At 45.6% G+C, this 20,077-nt stretch overlaps 1 protein-coding gene across 1 annotated transcript in view; it reads left to right on the top strand.

Moving 5' to 3' along the window:
* Positions 1-20,077, top strand: part of kcp (kielin cysteine rich BMP regulator) — a 55,290-nt gene that overhangs the window by 3,258 nt on the left and 31,955 nt on the right. Inside the window, exons 2-6 of the mRNA XM_072695811.1 lie at positions 4,237-4,787; positions 6,904-6,988; positions 8,371-8,570; positions 10,588-10,753; positions 19,899-19,975. Of these exons, the coding sequence (XP_072551912.1) occupies positions 4,237-4,787; positions 6,904-6,988; positions 8,371-8,570; positions 10,588-10,753; positions 19,899-19,975 (1,079 nt within the window). The remainder of the gene's footprint in view (positions 1-4,236; positions 4,788-6,903; positions 6,989-8,370; positions 8,571-10,587; positions 10,754-19,898; positions 19,976-20,077) is intronic.

Genomic DNA, 20,077 nt, shown 5'->3' with positions numbered 1-20,077 from the left:
GTTTGTGTAAAATTCCCTCTCTCTATCACCCTCTCTCTCTCTCTCTATCACTCTCTCTCTCTCTCTCTCTATCTCTCTCTCTCTCTCTCTCTCTCTCTTTATCACCTTCTCTCTCTATCACACTCTCTCTCTCTATCACACTCTCTCTCTCTATCACATTCTCTCTCTATCACACTCTCTCTCTCTATCACACTCTCTCTCTATCACACTCTCTCTCTATCACATTCTCTCTCACATTCTCTCTCTATCACACTCTCTCTCTCTATCACACTCTCTCTCTATCACACTCTCTCTCTATCACATTCTCTCTCTCTCTCTATCACATTCTCTCGCTATCACATTCTCTCTCTCTCTCTCTATCACACTCTCTCTCTCTCTGTCTCTCTCTCTATCACATTTTCTCTCTCTCTCTCTCTGTCTCTCTCTCTCTCTATCACACTCTCTCTCTCTATCACATTCTCTCTCTCTCTCTCTCTGTCTCTCTCTCTCTCTCTATCATATTCTCTATCTCTCTCTATCACATTCTCTCTTTCTCTCTCTCTCTGTCTCTCTCTCTCTATCACACTCTCTCTCTCTATCACATTCTCTCTCTCTCTCTCTCTGTCTCTCTCTCTCTCTATCATATTCTCTATCTCTCTCTATCACATTCTCTCTTTCTCTCTCTCTCTGTCTCTCTCTCTATCACATTCTCTATCTCTCTCTATCACATTCTCGCTCTCTCTCTCTCTCTCTATATATATATATATATATCTATCTTTCTCTTAACTCAGGATTCATAGAGTTCTCTCTCTCTTTGTGTAGACTCTCGCAGGCATTCCTGTGCATGTTGTGACAGTATGTATGTCTGTCTGTGTATGTGTGTGTGTGTGTGTGTGTGTGTGTGTGTGTGTGTGTGTGTGTGTGTGTGTGTGTATGGGGGGGGGGTCTGAGTGCATAATGAGTCACTTGTGTGCAGACGGGACAGAAACTCATTAGGTCTCCATTCTAATGAGGACAGGAAGCCATTAAGGATATTTTTGCTGACTCACCAGCTCTGCTCTGTGGGGATCTCTTACACACTCGCTTACACACTCACTGACACACTCACTGACACATCCGCTTACACACTCACTGACACACTCACTGACACACTCACTGACACACCCGCTTACACACCCGCTTACACACTCACTGACACACTCACTGACACACTCGCTTACACACTCGCTTACACTCACTGACACACTCACTGACACACCCGCTTACACACCCGCTTACACACCCGCTTACACACTCACTGACACACTCACTGACACACTCGCTTACACACTCGCTTACACTCACTGACATACCCGCTTACACACTCACTGACATACCCGCTTACACACTCACTGACACACTCACTGACACTCACTGACATACCCGCTTACACACTCACTGACACACTCACTGACACACTCGCTTACGCACTCACTGACAGACTTGCATTCACACTCACATACTCACTGACACACTCACATACACACTCACATACACATTCACTGACACACTCTCATACAAACTCACTGATACACTCACTGACACACTCACACACTCACTGACACAGCATACACACTCACTGACACACTCACACACTCACTGACACATTTGCATACACACTCACTGACACACTCACACACTCACTGACACATTTGCATACACACTCACTGACACACTGACACATTTGCATACACACTCACTGACACTCACATACACACTCACACTTTCATTTACACACTAACTTACACACACTCTGACACACTCACATACACACTTCGCTACTGTTAGCCCAATCGTTTTAAGAGCGCAGAGTGTTCCAGCCATCATTACCCACCACTGAAGCCTCAGGTGTTTTTATTTGAGGAGATGAAATACACTATATGTCCAAATGTTTGTGGACGCCCCTTCTAATAAATGCATTTAGCTACTTTAAGTTGCTCCCATTGCTGACACAGATGTGCAAATGCACACACACAGTTTGTCTAGTTCATATAGAGAAGTACTGCCAATAGAATAGGACTCTCTGGAGCAGATACGCATCATGAACCTACTGGCACCATGCTGCCTAATGCCAGGCGTGGGCTATAGAGGGGTTTGAAGCCCCCCAACATTGAGCTGTGGAGCAGTGGAAGAGCTTTGTTCTCTGGAATGATTTTGGAGCTCTACCCAATACTTTCGGGATTTGGGGTTGAAGAGTTGTAGATGAAGTGGGGTGGTGAACATCATCCAACATTTTAACCTCACTAACGCCCACTGAGTGCAACCAAATTCTCTCAGCAATGCTCCTCCAACATCTAGTAGAATGTCTTCTTCTCTGGACAGTAGAGGCAGTTCAACAAAAGCAGGAGATACATTTTTAATACCCTTGATTTCAGAAGAAACTATGAAAGAGCAGGTGTCCCAATACTTTTGTCCTTATAATCTTGCTACATCAAACCAGCAGCATGATTGCCACACTCTGTAATTGGTTAGTGTGAGAACCTGGAACAGCTGGCCTGGGGCAAGATTACATGCTAATAAACACACACACACACACACACACACACACACAAGAGATGTGTGAAAGCTCTCAGCTTAAGCTGGATGGGTGAAATGGAGAAGGTCCTGTAGAGTTGTGGATTTGGGAAGGTCCAGCTTGTCCAGGCTGAACATGTGGGAAAGGAAACGTGGAGATGATTCAGTTTCAGACCCACCTCTTCATGTTTGGTTGTGGGTTGTGGAAGTAAAGAACACAGCTGTACACACACACACACACACACACACACACACACACACACACACACACACACACACAGCACACCCAGGCTGTGTGTCCTGTGTCAGTGGAGAGATATGAAGTGTTGAAACATGAGAGGAGCTGTCACTGTGGGCTCATGAAAGCGGCCCTCTGCTCTTCTCATTAAATACCCTTCCCTGGGGAGAATGTGTGTGTATGATGTGTGTTTGTGTGTGTATGATGTGTGTTTGTGTGTTTATGATGTGTGTGTGTGTGTTAGCATAAAAGTGATGACAAATTCAGATTGTCCTAAAGCAAAAACAACCTGGCCACTGAAAGTTAAGAAAGTTTTATGGTTCTAATTAATTATGAGTGTTTTGGTCGATACACTAACGAGCCAAAACATTATGACCACTCATATAACATTAATTATCTTTATCTTTAACAACACTGCATGTCAATGTCTGGGATATACCCTCTTAAAAATGTAGCTGCTTCAAATGTTTTTTTTTTTTTGCCATAGATGCAAAGAGATACACTAAATGGTCAAAAGTATTGGGACACCTGCTCATTTATTGCTTCTTCGAGGGTATTGAATCACCATCCCACCTCACCCCCAACTCCCCATCTCATTCTAATAGTACTGGATGGAGCATCACCACCACCACCATCATTCCAGAGAGCACAGTTCTTCCACTGCTCCACAGCTCAATGCTGGGGGGCTTTATACCCCTCTAGTCCAAACTTCTACTTCAGACTTCTGAGGTGCTCCTGGCCAGCAGCAGTGAGTACCCTGCTGAAAAATCCAGCTCAAGACCTACCAGATGCAGCTGGTAAATGGTTTCAGATGGTCCGTGGTCTTGGATGGTCAAAGTGGTTGAAAGGCTGGTCATCCAGGCAAAGACAAGCCTTACACTGGTCAAAAAACAGGTGCAAGTATTTGTCACTGTTCCCATTCTGGGAGTCGAACCCGGACCACCTGGGTGAAAAGCAGGAATTCTAACCTCAGTTGGTCTTTTGTTTGAGTTTGATAGGCTGATCTATGAGCATGATCAGCTTGACCAAGCTGGCCATCTAGCTGGTCATACTGGTTGACTAGTTTGACCATCCTGTTTAAACAACATGGTCCTGCTGGTCAACCTGTTTGGCCTGGTGGATTGTCAAGCTGGTTGTTCTGGTTGACCAGTTTGGTAAAGCTGGTCAACCAGCATGACCGCACAGGTTGACCAGGTATAGCAAACTGGTCAACCAGTATGACCAGCTTGACCTTGGTCATTCTGATTGACTAGCTTGGACCAGCCAATCCATCAATTTTCATTGAAAACATACTCTGTGCTGGTCAGGGGCTAAATTAGTCAACCAGGTCACACCACACCTTTAGAGGTCTTTGGTGGCAAGCTGAAGACCAGCAAGATTTTAGGCAAATGGTTATAATGTTTTGGCTCATCTGTGTATAGGTGATGTTCTTATTCTGATGTTTGGTGTCATGTCCTTTTCTTTAGTCATTGACCTCCTAGAAGCTCTGAACGTCCCTCGCTCTGTCCGAGGAGTCACTAAGGTCAAAGGTCGCGAGCCAGGGGTGCAGGCATGGCGCCTTCGCTCTCGCACACCTCACCTGACTCTCCCGCGGGAATTCTCCCTGTACCTGCTGAGTTCCTCCCGGGGTTCTCTTGGCCTGCATCTGGTCGGCCAGCAGGCCAGAAACTCCGAAGCCACCCTCATCTCCCTCATCTCCGAGGCCGCCTGGCAGCTGGACGGCCGGCCCCTGCTGAGCCTCAGCTCCAGCACCCGTGACAACTGGTTGCGGCTGGAGTACCGCTCTCAGGACGGCCAGAAGCCTGAGGTGCTGACCCTCCCGGGTGAGAACCCTTTCTCGGGTGGAGAGTGGGTGAGGATGGGGCTGAGTCTGGAGCCCAAGAGGCTGCAGCTGTTTGTGGAGTGCAAGGAGGCCATGGTGGTGGAGCTGGAGGACCAAGCACTGAACCTAGAGTTTCCTCTGGATCTTCAGATCACCTTCTCCAGCACTGCGGGAAACAAGACCAGCAAGTTCAGCGTGAGTTCTTCAGCTCCTTAACCTCCACAGGCCAGAACTCACCGAGCCAGCAAGCACCAACAATCCTACAGTGTTTGGTTGTGTGATTGTTCTCCCTTCTTCACAGTGTTCTAGACTGTTCTTCTTTATATTCATAGTAATCTAGAATCTGCTCCCTATTTGTATGGGTTCTAGACTCCCCGTTTCCTTTGTCCCTGTTTTAAACAGATCCACTGTTCCCACAGTTCTAGATTATTCTCCTTTATTTACACAGTTCTACGATATTCTCCTTTATGCTAAACGTTCTAGATTATTCTACTTTTTCATGAAGATGGTCTGCACTGTTTGACACAGTTCTAGATTGTTCTCATTTATTCACACAGGTTTAGATATATTCTCCTTTATTCTAAAGTTCTAGATTATTCTCCTTTGTCTATGTAGTTGTTCTCCACTTCTCACACAGTTCTAGATATATTCTCCTTTCTTAATGCAGATGTTCTCCACTGTTCCCACAGTTCTAGATTATTCTCCTTTATTTACACAGTTCTACGATATTCTCCTTTATGCTAAACGTTCTAGATTATTCTACTTTCTTCATGAAGATGGTCTGCACTGTTTGACACAGTTCTAGATTGTTCTCATTTATTCACACGGGTTTAGATATATTCTCCTTTATTCTAAAGTTCTAGATTATTCTCCTTTGTCTATGTAGTTGTTCTCCACTTCTCACACAGTTCTAGATATATTCTCCTTTCTTAATGCAGATGTTCTCCACTGTTCCCACAGTTCTAGAATATTGACTCAGTTATAGAATGTTCTCCCCGTTTCAAACAGATCCAAATGTTCTCCTCTTGTCACTGTTCTAGTTTCTGTTCACACATGTTTTACACTGTTCACAGAGTTCTAGATATATTCTTTTTTATTTACAGAGTTCTAAGATATTCTCTTTTATTCTAAAAGTTCTAGATTATTCTCCTTTCTTCATGAAGATGCTCTGCACTGTTTGATAGAGTTCTAGATTATTCTCCTTTATTCACACAGTTCTAAGATATTCTTCTTTATTTTAAAAGTTCTAGATGATTCTCCTTTCTTCATGAAGATGCTCTGCACTGTTTGATAGAGTTCTAGATTATTCTCCTTTATTCACACAGTTCTAAGATATTCTTCTTTATTTTAAAAGTTCTAGATGATTCTCCTTTCTTCATGAAGATGCTCTGCACTGTTTGATAGAGTTCTAGATCACTCTCCTTTATTCACACAGTTCTAAGATATTCTTCTTTATTTTAAAAGTTCTAGATTATTCTCCTTTCTTCATGAAGATGCTCTGCACTGTTTGATAGAGTTCTAGATCACTCTCCTTTATTCACACAGTTCTAAGATATTCTTCTTTATTTTAAAAGTTCTAGATGATTCTCCTTTGTTTATGCAGGTGTTCTCCACTTCTCACCTAGTTCTAGATTATTCTCCTTTATTCACACAGTAGGTAGTACTTTATTGATAATAATCCTCTGGATAATTAGACCTTAGGCCTAGAGTTTAGCACTCACCCGAATACACGGCTATGCAAATACGTACAGTGACATTTCGGGTGTATGTGCTGTACGTTTGGGTGAGTTTGCCTCTGCAGATGTTGCAGATGTTTGTCAGCGTATGAACGTGTCTGAACGAACACTAAATCTTTGCTCAGAGCGGAAACAGAATATCTGATAGAAAATGTTGCAAAAACTCATTTAAATTCCTACTTTAATCAGCGGGTTTTACGCTTCACGGTTCTGATAAGCATCATTCTGGAGGGTTTTTTGGTAGAGAAGTGGGATTTCACAAGTGTGATACTGAAAGCATTAGGGGTGGTGGTGGCGGTGGCTCAGAGATTAGAGCACCAGGCTAATGATTACAGGGTTGTAGGTTCAATACCTGGGGTACTAGGGTTGGGCCCTTTGACAAGGCCCACAACCCTCTCTGCTCCCCAGGCGCCTCAGTGATGGCTGCCCACTGCTCTGGGCACATGTGCTCACTAGTGTGACTGGTTCTTTTTTTTAATATACTTTATAATTAATATGCATAAACAGACTGGTAGTGACTGAACCTACATACGTGTGAGCAGATTTACAGTGGATGAATGTTTGAATGATTCCAGGGCTACTGGCAGACTGCAGAACTCTCCACCAAGGCCTATGAAAGACGCCCATGGCTGTGCGACAATGAAAAAGGTATTAAAAAATGTATTGTCTATGTTTATGATATTGTTAAATAGTTGTTAAAGATAGGCCACTTTGGATCTCCAAACGGCAGCTTTACAGGATTCAATTTCATTTCAATTTAATTTTATTTATAGAGGCTTTTTACAACAAATGTTGGCACAAAGCAGCTTTACAGAGATCCGGGTTCGAGCCACTTTTGAGCCTCTAGTGGCGACAGTGGCAAGAAAAAACTCAGTCGGGTCGAGAGGAAGAAACCTTGAGAGGAACCAAGACTCCAAAGGAGAACTTTCGTAACTTTCAATGAATCTAAATAGATTTGATTTCAAGACATTTTAGAGCATTTCTATTGGTCCAGTCATAATGAAACTCTGATACAATATAAAAAACTAAAGCCTGATTCACATTAGGTCAAAAAATGAAAAAACACAAAAATGGAGATACAAGGTTTTTGCATGACAGTGGTGATTTTTAAGCCATGCATTCACCAAACTACCAAAAAACCTTTCCAGGGTTTTCTTCTGTGGCTATAATTGTACACTGATCAACCACAACATTAAAACCACCTGCCTAGTATTAGTGACCTCTGAAGGTATCCTGCTGTGGTCTCTGGCGCCTGCAGACTAACGTCACCTGCAGATCCTCTAGGTCCTGTAAGTTGTGAGGTGGGGCCTCCATGAGCAACTATGAGCCTTGGGTCAGGCCCATAACCCTGTCGCCTTTCTGACCACTGCATAACGAGAACACTCAACAGGACCTGCCTGATGTTTTGGAGATGTCCTGACCCAGTCGTCCCAGTGGCCCATTTTCCATGGATCACATCAGTGCGTTTTGGGCACCTATGACCTTGCCTGACCTCTGGTTCTGACCTCTGCACACCTGCAAAAGTGATTCTTCGGTAGCATTACTCTAAAATAACCCTTTTGGCACCTTTAATATTTACATCTACAGATGTCTAAGATCTAGGTATCTTCTAGTTGTCATTTTAACCCCTTAATCCCCAAAGATCTGCAGGTCTCCCAGTCTCTAAACTATGATTACATAATGTATGGAGTAATAATAATGGAATAATACTGAATAATACTTAAAATATGAAATGAGTAATAAACCAGGAGTTTACAAATCAGGCTTATAATGTAATTTACGTCTGTACTTTTTTGATGTCTAGCAGGTTTATCCCAGTTTGAGGTGTCATCACGACCAATAAGTTAACTGGAAATGTCTCATACTCTATTTTAAAGGAATTTGTCCACTGAGAAGCTTCCCAGTGCTGGTTTCTTCTGAAGAATGATGACTGAATAACAGAATGACAATCACCCTTTCATACACTGTGTTTGTCACTGATTTTCTGTGTGTGTGTGTGTGTGTTACAGCCCCCCTCCCTTCTCCCACACCGAGAACAGCAGTGCCCCCTGTTGCCCAGACGTTTGTGGAACCAGACCTGGATGTGGTGAATGACCAGCCAGATCGTGTGGCTGGGACAGGGCTGGGGCCTCCAGGCACCCCACTGGAGAAAGTAGCCCCCAGTGAGCCAGCCCAGCCTCTGACCAGCATAGAGCACACGCTGCAGAGTATCAACACCATGCTGACCATGCTCAAAACCCAGGTGGGCGTACGGGCCATTATTACTGCTAATGAAGAAAACAGGGTTGTATGTATTTCTAGATTTCCCCCTGTATGCAGTTTAAGAATCTTCTCCCCTATAAGAGAGGCTCTAAAGTTCCACTTCACATTTATAATGTCGTAGACTATTCTCCCCTATTCACACAGTTCTAGACTATTTTCCCTATTCACACAGTTCTAGAATAGTCTCTCTTATTCACACAGTTCTAGACTATTTTCCCTATTCACACAGTTCTAGAATAGTCTCCCCTGTTCACACAGTTCTAGAATAGTCTCTATTATTTACACAGTTCTAGACTGTTTGCCCTATTCACACAGTTCTAGACTATTTTCCCTATTCACACAGTTCTAGAATAGTCTCTCTTATTCACACAGTTCTAGACTATTTTCCCTATTCACATGGTCCTAGAATAGTCTCCCCTATTCACACAGTTCTAGAATAGTCTCTCTTATTTACACAGTTCTAGAATAGTCTCTCTTATTCACACAGTTCTAGACTATTTTCCCTATTCACATGGTCCTAGAATAGTCTCCCCTATTCACACAGTTCTAGAATAGTCTCTCTTATTTACACAGTTCTAGAATAGTCTCTCTTATTTACACAGTTCTAGACTATTTTCCCTATTCACACAGTTCTAGACTACTTTCCCTATTCACACAGTTCTAGAATAGTCTCCCCTGTTCACACAGTTCTAGAATAGTCTCCCCTGTTCACACAGTTCTAGAATAGTCTCCCCTATTCACACAGTTCTAGAATAGTCTCTCTTATTCACAGTTCTAGACTATTTTCCCTATTCACACAGTTCTAGACTATTTTCCCTATTCACACAGTTCTAGAATAGTCTCCCCTGTTCACACAGTTCTAGAATAGTCTCTCTTATTCACAGTTCTAGACTATTTTCCCTATTCACACAGTTCTAGACTATTTTCCCTATTCACACAGTTCTGGACTATTTTCCCTATTCACACATTTCTAGACTGTTTTCCCTATTCACACAGTTCTAGACTATTTTCCCTATTCACACATTTCTAGACTGTTTTCCCTATTCACACAGTTCTAGACTGTTTTCCCTATTCACACAGTTCTAGACTATTTTCCCTATTCACACAGTTCTAGACTATTTTCCCTATTCACATGGTCCTAGAATAGTCTCTCTTATTTACACAGTTCTAGACTATTTTCCCTATTCACACAGTTCTAGAATAGTCTCCCCTGTTCACACAGTTCTAGAATAGTCTCTCTTATTCACAGTTCTAGACTATTTTCCCTATTCACACAGTTCTAGAATAGTCTCCCCTGTTCACACAGTTCTAGAATAGTCTCTTTTATTCACAGTTCTAGACTATTTGCCCTATTCACACAGTTCTAGACTATTTTCCCTATTCACACAGTTCTAGAATAGTCTCCCCTGTTCACACAGTTCTAGAATAGTCTCTCTTATTCACAGTTCTAGACTATTTGCCCTATTCACACAGTTCTAGACTTTTTCCCTATTCACATGGTTCTAGTTGTGTGTCTCTTTTATTCACAAAGTTCTAGACTACCTTCCTTGTTCACATGGTTCTAGAATAGTCTCTCTCATTTACACAGTTCTAGACTACTTTCCTACTGTTCTGTAATAGTCATGTGATTTAGGACACCCCCTGGAAATTTTTGTCTTTAACACATTTAAACATCTGGATGTTTGATCTTGATGTGATCAGTCCTTAGAGACAGAGGTTAAGTAACTAAACTGAAGAGAAAAGCTTTGTAGAAGGTAATTAATGGAAATGCAGCTTTCCTGTGACAAACAAGTTCAGACACTTTGTGTCCTAGCTGCTGGTATTTCCCCCTTTGTCTGAAATAACCCCAACTAGACGTTTCCTAGAACCGGCTCCCAGTCTCTGGCGCCGTCTGGGAGAACGTTTTCCAGCTCCTCCATGCACAGCCTGTTTAAAATCACCCCACAGCGACTCAGTAGGATCGAGATCTATTTTACTCTGTGTTCACCTGTCTCCAGAACAAGGAGCTGCAGGCCCGGGTGCAGTACCTGGAATCCTGCGAGTGTGTGAGGCGGACCTGTACGTGGGAGGGGCGTGAGATGGAGGAGGGGTCACGCTGGTCGGCCGACAGCCGCACAGTGTGCTCGTGCACCTCAGGGAAAGTCCAGTGTGTCACCTCAAATGGTGAGTGACACGTCTGACCATCGAGCCTCTAATAAAGTCTCCAGATTACTCATCATATCTCACATCTTCATCATATCAGCATCTACTGACCAATAGCAGAACAGCAGCACACACACAAACACACAACGCCTGGAATATCCATCATCTTACAACAGCAACAGTCGCCGTAGGTTAGCGGGCTGTACATCCCCAGACTGCTCTGGGGTATCACACCGAGCTCTCTCAGATTTCAGGCAACAGTTCATCTCTCACTGTTTATTTTTGTTTCCTTAAGTGATGCAATGATTCTGCATCTGGGTCTGAGGCTTAATCTTACTAATTGCTGGTAATGTTCCATGACTCTTTTAATCCTGTGTGTGGATGGGGTGTAGGTGGGGGGTACGTTGTTAGGTGGGGGGTACGTTGTTGGGTGGGTGGGTGGGGGGGTTAAGTTGTTGGGTGGGCGCATTGTTTAGGTGGTTGTGTGTGTGACCATTTTTCTTTCTATAATAATTCTTTGTTGTCGGGTAGGTGGGGGGGTAAGTTGTTGGGTTGGGGGGGGTAAGTTGTTGGGTAGGTGTGGGGTAACTTGTTGGTAAGTTCTTGGGTGGGTGGATGGCGGGGTAAGTTGTTGGGTGGGTGGATGGCGGGGTAAGTTGTTGGGTGGGTGGATGGGGGGTAAGTTGTTGGGTGGGTGCATTGGTCAGGTGGTTGTGTGTGTGACCATTTTTCTTTCTATAATAATTCTTTGTTGTCGGATAGGTGGGGGGGTAAGTTGTTGGGTGGGAGGCAAGTTGTTGGGTGGGTGGGGTGGAGTACGTTTTTGGGTGGGGGGAAAGTTGTTGGGTAGGTGGGAGGTAAATTGTTGGGTAGATGTGGGGTAACTTGTTGGTAAGTTGTTGGGGGGGTGGGGGGGTGGGGGTGGTTGTGTGAGACCATTTTTCTTTCTGTAATAAATCTTTGTTGTCAGGTAGGTGGGGGTAAGTTGTTGGTTGGGGGGGTAAGTTGTTAAGTGGGGGGGTAAGTTGTTGGGTAGGTGGGAGGTAAGTTGTTGGGTAGATGTGGGGTAACTTGTTGGGGTTGGGGGCTGGGTGTAAGTTTTTGTTGGGTGGGGGGGTAAGTTGTTGGGTAGGTGGGAGGTAATTTGTTGGGTGGGTGGGGGTAACTTTGTTGTCTAATCAGGCACCTGGCCTGTGTACAAGCATGCTCTTTAAGGGGGTTGAGCTCTTCCACTGCTCCTCTTGCAGATCCATGTGAGTCCTCCCCTTGTCAGAATGGGGGTGTATGCCAGACCATGATCTCTGAGCCATGGTTCAGCTGTTCCTGCCCCCCGAACACAGTGGGGAGACTGTGTGAGGCAAAAAGCTCTCAGGTACCACAGAGTCACGGAGTAGTGACTAGAGTAGAAAACCTCACAGGAGAGCAGTTAGACTCTGCTAGACTTTAGAAGAATGTTAGACGTCTTCACTAGAGATGGCACATTACTGTTACGCTTTATTTTCAGACATTATATGATATGGAAATTTGGACTGAATTTTATACAGAGAATATAAAATCTGATTATTTTTCTTTAAAAACCTGTAAAAACCTTCTAAAAACAGGCCATAAAGGTGGGCAGTGAGACTTTTACTTCTATTGTAAGGAATTCTGTTACTGTATAAATAAACGATAAGCTTTCCTGGGCTTATTATGGAAATTGTCAGAGCTTAAAGCAACACTGTGCAGCAATTGTACCTTAAAATAGCAGCTTCAGGATCATGTTGACGCTCCACTGACTGTAAAAGGGAGAACGGCGTATCTGTCATTGCCATTCCAGGTCGGGACGCTGCTGGAATTTTGGTTGTGCTGCTTGAGACTTCCCGCGAGAACGGTGTAACGCTGCATAACCCGAGTCATTTACACTGTATTGCTTTACCACCTCAGTCCACATGCTTCTTTACCTTCAGATCAGGCTTCTGTATCTCTTATGCAGCTTGTCAGTAAATGCACGTGTACAGCTCTCCATGACATTACACTCTCCAACTGTAGGGGGAGCCCAAGAACAAAAAACATACCAATTTGTGTATAATGCTCCTTTGAAGACCAGCCGTATAGGCTATGACCAGCACAGTATGCATGCGCCATCTCTAGTTTCTGCTAATCCCAGTGTGTAGAGTAGTATGTGGTGTGTTTATCACATGCAAGAGAGTCCCATGTGTTTTCATTCGTAGGCTTGCTTCATGCCCAAAGTTGAGGGCGTATGTCCCGGAAAAATGAACTCCATCCGTCGTTGGTTCTTTGACTCCACCTCTGCCTCTTGTAAACACTTCTTATACAGTGGCTGTCAAGGAAATGCTAACAACTTCCACAGCCGTCGTGCCTGTCAGGAGCAGTGCATCCTGGGAGCTTGCTGCTATCGGCAGTACAAACCGTCCAGCCCTTCTGCTGGCAGCGAGCAGGAAGGATACACCCGTGCCGGAGATTCCCTCGGGTACAACACGACGGAAACTGGTACTGGAAACCTGCTGAGGGATGAGGAGACATGGTGGTGGTGGGCGGAGCACGATTCTAAAAATAGGAAGATCCTTAGGAAACGCACACCGGATTACCATGGTAACGTTTCCGATGGTGCTGACAACATGAACTGGACTGGGATGAGCGATGACAGCGAGAGGGGGCGGTTTCACAAGGCCAGTTGTCCTGCTGAAGAGTTCGGCCAGCAGGGGGAGGGGGTTGATCTGTATGTTTGTGAGGATTTATCCCTGATGCAGTGCCAGCGTGTGGCTCGGAGGGGTACGGCAGAAGAAGTGGAGGTGGTGAGTTTCTCACCGGGTCGACGCTGTGCGAATTCGAGGTTTGCCCCAAGCTGTGGCTGCTGGTTTAGCGGACGACTCTACCGGCCAGGTGAGGCCTTTCAGCTGGCTTGCGAGGCCTGTGTGTGCACCTATCGGGGAGTGGTGGAGTGCACCTGTCAACAGCTCACTCAGCGCAAAGAGGTGAGAGACATGAGCCAGTCTGAGAGAGAAGAGTACCACATGGCCATCCAAAAAGTCCAGAAATCAGGTACAGAGCAGTTTTTTTGGACCATACACAGTGGTAATTAAGCTGGGGGTACAGGGGTACGGTAACAGTGCTTTGGAAGGGTCTTAGCAAACTGTTCATTTCCAGATTTGCCAGCTGTCAAAGGTCACGAATACACTGGCAGTCCAAAAGAACTGATCGCTGACACACACCAAAAAACGAAAAAATCTAAGATACAGAAAACCAAGGTTCTCGAACAGTATATGTGTAGGTTCTGATCTGACCATGTTGACCTTTTTTCTCATGACATTCCTAAAATGATCCTCACGTTCTGCACTGGTGTCTCCAGAGCTCCCAAAGTAATTGGCCTTGTCCTCTAAAGTGGTTAGACTCATTTTCCAACACAGTCCATCAAGTTCTTAATAATGTTCAAATCTGGTGATTATGTTTTCCACAATATCACCTGAACTTCCCTACTCCTCAGTCCATGACATCACCTGAACTTCCCTACTCCTCAGTCCATGACATCACCTAATCTTCATCATTTCTCAGTCCATGACATCACCTATAATTCATCACTCCTCAGTCCATGACATCACCTGATCTTCATCACTCCTCAGTTCATGACATCACATGATCTTCATCACTCCTCAGTCCATGACATCACATGATCTTCATCACTCTTAAGACCATGACATCACCTAAACTTCATCACTTCTCAGCCCATGACATCACCTGATCTTCATCACTCCTCAGTCCATGACATCACCCGATCCTATCACTCCTCAGTCCATGACATCACCTGATCTTCATCACTCCTCAGTCCATGACATCACCCGATCCTTATCACTCCTCAGTCCATGACATCACCTGATCTTCATCACTCCTCAGTCCATGACATCGCCCGATCCTCATCACTCCTCAGTCCATGACATCACCTGATCTTCATCACTCCTCAGATTCCATTAAATCACCCAGATCAGGACGAAGGGGCATCTGAACAATTCAATTGGACTGCCAGTGTACCAGCAGTAAACACATGATTTGATGTTTTTGCAGATCTGATGCATCGCTAGCTACATCACTAGTACTTTTGGTGATTTGGTGAAAATGTTCTGACTCACTAAGCTGACGAGAACCGTCTGATTGCACCATAATTTAACATGCTGTGTATCTGTTGTGTGATCAGACTTGTGGGAGGGCTTTGTCAGACTGCGAGCTGACTTCCTTCCACAGGCCAATGACCATGTCTACTTCTTGCCTTGGAACCGTTACTTCCTGTGGATGGTGGAGCGCGAACTCCGGGCTGTTTCATCATGCAGTCTTTCCATTCCTTACTTGGAGTGGACGGTGGACACGGGCGCACAAGACACCTCCGCTGCTTGGCAGGCTAATGTGTTCGGTGGGGACGGGAAGCCTGGCAGTGACTGTGTGAGGTTACACCCTTTTCAGCAAGTAGGCGAACCCTGGGTGCCGTGCCTTAGACGTCACTTCAACATCTCCATCTCCCTGCCTGACGCTGTGACGCTCCAGATCCTGCTGTCTGAGCCAGACTTCCTATCTTTCTCCCAGCAGCTGCAAATGGCTGGTGCCTTGTTCCAGCGCTGGGTGGGGGGCCACATGGCTTCTCCACTTTGTGTCTATGATCCCGTGTTCCTGTCCCACTGTGCCTTCCTGGACCATCTGTGGGCCGAGTGGCAGGAAAGACATCCTGAGGCAGCTCCTCTGTTCCCTCCAGAGCGGCACTACCTTAAGATGGAGCCATTTGGAGTATCCCCGGAGGATGTGATGAAGTCCCAGCAGCATCTCTGCACCGTCTATGTACCCATAACTCTCGGATCACCTTGTAACACCACTGATGGGCCTTGGAGGAAGCAGCTGGGCAGCCGCGATGGCTTAAGTCCATCGTGTGGGTTGAGCTCTCTTGCAGAGAGAGACAGAGGTCTAGAGCTGGACACAGAGCCGGAATGTGAGTTCGATAAGCAAGGATTCAATGCACGAGGGTATGACCGCAGTGGCTTTGACCAGATGGGTTGGGACCGTGACGGGTTCGGTAGGGATGGCTTTAGTCGGGATCACTTTGACAGGGACGGTTATGACGTTTTCGGCTACAATCGGTACGGCTTCAACCGAGCCAATTTGACTGCATTTGGCATGAAAGGGGATGGGACCCTGACTTCTTTCACCACCACTGAACTCGTGAGCCAGCTTTTTCCCAATGGCTTCAACAAATATGGCTTCAACCCGTATGGCCTGGACAGGGCAGGGTTCGACACGTTTGGTTTCAGAAGCGACGGCTACGATAAAGACTGGTGCAATTTCTTCTTCCATGGACCACACTATCTCCGCTTCTACTTCTACGCTCGGCTGCAGATGAGCGTGGCTCAGGTGCAGTCTCTGTCCACCATCAAGCGTATCTGCCCCCCAATCAGCCTTCTGCCCCCTCGTTGGGCTAATCTGCAGTGGATTGGGCAGGGCTCAGAGGAGAGGTGGTACGTAATTGCTCAGCTCGAGCAACAGTGGGAGGAGCAAAGGCCATTTGTCAGGGACTACAACCCCCACGATTCTTCAGTGAGAGGGACAGGCCTCTGGCTGCCAGTAACACCTGATCTCAGGTAACAGGCATCTTCATCTTCATCATTTAGGACCATAAAGAGTAGGAAAGTGACCCAGTCACAGATTCTCTTGTCCTGTTTCTGTCTTTGTGTCCATTCCTGCAGGTTTTGTTTTGAGTTGCCTTGGTTTTCTGGATGTCCCGCAGGCGTGGCTCCAGTGGAGTGCCCTGATTTGTGCCAAGCTGCTCGTTGCCCAGGGCAGCCGAATGCCCACTGCCATGTCCGCACATGTGGCTCCTGTTTCACTGAGTGGACGCATGCCGATACAGGCGAGGTCGTGGTGTGTCAGGAGTGGTGACGTCCTGTTTTTTGTAACAAAGACCCCAAGACTAATGCAAGGTCATGGCCCAGATGAACATTCTTCTGCCCAGGAACTTGAAAATGTACCCTGGGGGATGTGCGACTGTGGTCTGATGAGTGGTGGGAGTGTTGGCTGAATGAGTTGCCATGTTGTGATGATGTCTAATACGTTATGTATCAATATTAAAGCACAAAAACAAACAGCATTATGAACAGGATGGGTAATGTCCTCTGGTGTTTATCACTGAAAGGATAGCTGTGATAATGATGACGAAGATCGGTACACTAGTGCATCTCATAGTATCTCATGGTACAGCACCACCTTGAGTGTATTACTGTGATTATACCACAGTCCTGGTTCTGATATTTATTACCTCCAGGCTGAACAGGTAGCGTAATTGAATTACTACGAGGGCAAAAGCCTGCACCTCATACTTGGATTACACATAGGGCCCCGCCCATTCCCTTTACCCATAGTCTAATCACCCACTAAGTTGCAAGCTCTTCACAGGGGTCATCAGGTAGACATCTTCATTGGTGTTTCGCTGAATGAAGCCTACAACACTTCTGAAAGGCTCAACAGTGAGGTCTGGTGTCCCAGGCCAACAGACTTCATAACTGTTGAAGCACACTGGCCCCCCTGGTGACTAAGGTCATTCCTAGCCCCACTGGCACTGTTGCATGCTCAGGGCCACCAGTTCTGCCTGGCAAGACCCTAAAAGCACTCATGTTGGCTTTCCTCAGAGTGTGTTGGCTGCCTGGCAGTTTGAGAAGTGGTGGCATCTGGCTTCACATGTACATTTACATTTACATTTAAGGCATTTAGCAGATGCTCTTCTCCAGAGCGACTTACAAAAGTGCTTTACTATTTACTTAAGAAAACCTCAGCTAGTTTGAAAAGGCTAAAATTCAAAGATACCTCCACGTTAAGACACTACTAGACACAAGTCAATAGGGTGAATACTCTGCTATTCGCCCAAGTACTCTCAGAAGAGGAGGGTCTTCAGTCTGGGTTTGAAGACAGCGAGCGTTGGACCCGTTCGGACACCCTAGGACAGAGAAAAGTCTGGACGCTCGTCTTCCGCGGATTTTGAGGGATGGGGGGTCGAGCCGAGCCGTACTTGAAGCTGGAAGGGCTCTCGGTGCGGATCAGCTTTTGACCATTGCTATCAAGTACAGAAGGGCTGGCTGGTCCATTCTTGACTTTGTAGGCCAGTGTCAGGGTTTTGAATCTGATGCGGGCAGCAGCTACAGGAAGCCAGTGAAGAGAGAATGCAGCAGTGGAGAGACATGGCTGAATTTAGGAACATTAAAGACGACCCGGGTCGCTGCCTTCTGGATCAGTTGCAGGGGTCTGATGGTGCGCAGAGGGAGAGCAGCCAGAATAGAGCTGCAGTAGTCATGTATCAGAGGAGGTGTGTTAAGGCCTTACCCTACTAGTGCTAGGCAGAAAAGAAGATAGAGACTAGCAACCCGAATAGAAATGATATAGCAACCGCCTGTTATACCATAGCAACCACCTAGAAAAATGTAAAAGTTTTTCTAGTTTTTAGTCTGGCCATTTTTAAATTCCTCACCGATGGATAGAGGGCTTTGCTGTATGAGTGTGTGTCATTCATGTGGTCGAAGGCCTAATTTTATTGTTAAGCTGTCGAGCAGTAAAGTCGTACAAACAGGAAGGAGCCTGATTTGTGTGCATGTAAAACTGCAGTAATTTATTGTTTGCTGTCCTGCCTGCCTCGTCCTCCCTCTTTCCTGGTTAGAAATGTGCCATTCTCTCCCATTTCCTTCAGCAGCCTCCTCTCTCGAAATCCTGCAGCAGGACCTCACTTGTCATTTGTGATGATGAAGCTTCTTTTAATCAGAGGGAGTGCTTCTAATGCTGAGAGCGAGCGAGGGGGAAATGAGGGAGGTTTCGTTTTATTTAGACTCTGACCCTTCCTTCCCTCGGCCTTGCCTCCTCCCCCTCCCTAATTGTTTCTGCATGTCTTTCCAGAGGCATTTTCTGCAACACACTGTTGACTATGTGTGTGTGTGTGTGTGTGTGTCTCTTTCTCTCTCTCTCTCTCTCTGTGATTGACTGACCCTTTTGTGGAGAAGCAGGCCTCTAGTTTCTGTTGTGCATTTCAGACAGGCCTCTGCGTCCCGTTTGTGCTGTAATGACCTCTAAACAAGGGGTCGTCATCAACTAACCCAACTATCATTTGTTCTTGGCAGTGTTTGATTGACAGGCCTCCCGGTCCAGCCTGAAGGACGTGGTATTTCGCAGGCTGTAGTCATTCTCTAGCGTTTAGTAGTAATTCTATCTAGAACCATGTAGTGTGGTGTTGTTCTTAGTCATGCTTATAAAGTAGATTCTGTAGAAAAGGTTGGAAAGACTGAACCCAGTCATTCTGAAACTCTACGTATAAGGATGCAGAAAGTGAAAAGCCTCTTTTTGGACATTTCAGAGCAATCCTTGAAAATGCCCCATGTCACAGCTAGTCATATCGCAGTCTTATGCAACAGTTCGGGCACCCCTGGTCACATGACGTCTAGTGTTAATATTCTACACTATATGTGCAAATGTTTGTGGACACCCCCTAATGAATGCATTCAGCATCTTTGTAGAGAAGTTGTAGAGAAGTACTGCCAGAGGAGCAGGACTCCAGGAGCACATGCATATGGACCTATTGGGACCATGCTGCCTAATATCAGGCATGGGCTAGTAGAGGGGCATAAAGCCCCCCAGCATTGAGCTGTGGAGCAGTGGAAGAACTGTGTTGGTGGTGGTGCTTTATCCAGTACTTTTGGGATGAGTTGGGGATGATGAGGTAGAGTGGTGATCTTCAGCCAACATCCTGACCTCATAACAAACACTCTGGATGTTCTCTGACTGGGGGTCCAAACCCTTCCAAAAGATTAGCCATAACATTAAAACCACCTGTTTATTATTAAATAGATTCCCTTCATTCCTCCAAAAGAGCTCTGACCCAATGAGGCATGGACTCCACAAGACCTCTGAGGGTGTCCTGCTGTGGTCTCTGGCACCAAAACTAACATTACCAGCAGATCCTTTAAGTCCTGTTAGTTGTGAGGTGGGACCTCCATAAGTATCAGTGAGGCTAAGGTGCCCGGGACCCAAAGATTGTGCTTCCTTGGAGGACTTTTGGTAGGTACTGACCACTGCATACTGGGAACCCCACACCCCACAAGAATAGTTCTGAACCACAGTGTGTGTGTGTGTGTGTGTTGTTCCTCTCTCTTCCCAGATTGCCGTTATAAAGAGCAGATCTACAGCAATTCTCAGACATTCAGTCCGAACCCCTGCTCCAAGTGTGTGTGTGAGGTATGAACTCAGAGAAGCTGAATCTTTAATTACAGGCTTCACTTTGATGTGATTCATTTAACTGATGATTCAGGATTCCCTCTGCTCACACTCTCTCACTCT

This window comes from Salminus brasiliensis, chromosome 13 (genome assembly GCF_030463535.1).
Source record: "Salminus brasiliensis chromosome 13, fSalBra1.hap2, whole genome shotgun sequence".
Taxonomy (NCBI): Eukaryota; Metazoa; Chordata; class Actinopteri; order Characiformes; family Bryconidae; genus Salminus; species Salminus brasiliensis.
This window is presented reverse-complemented; position numbering and strand designations above follow the sequence as displayed.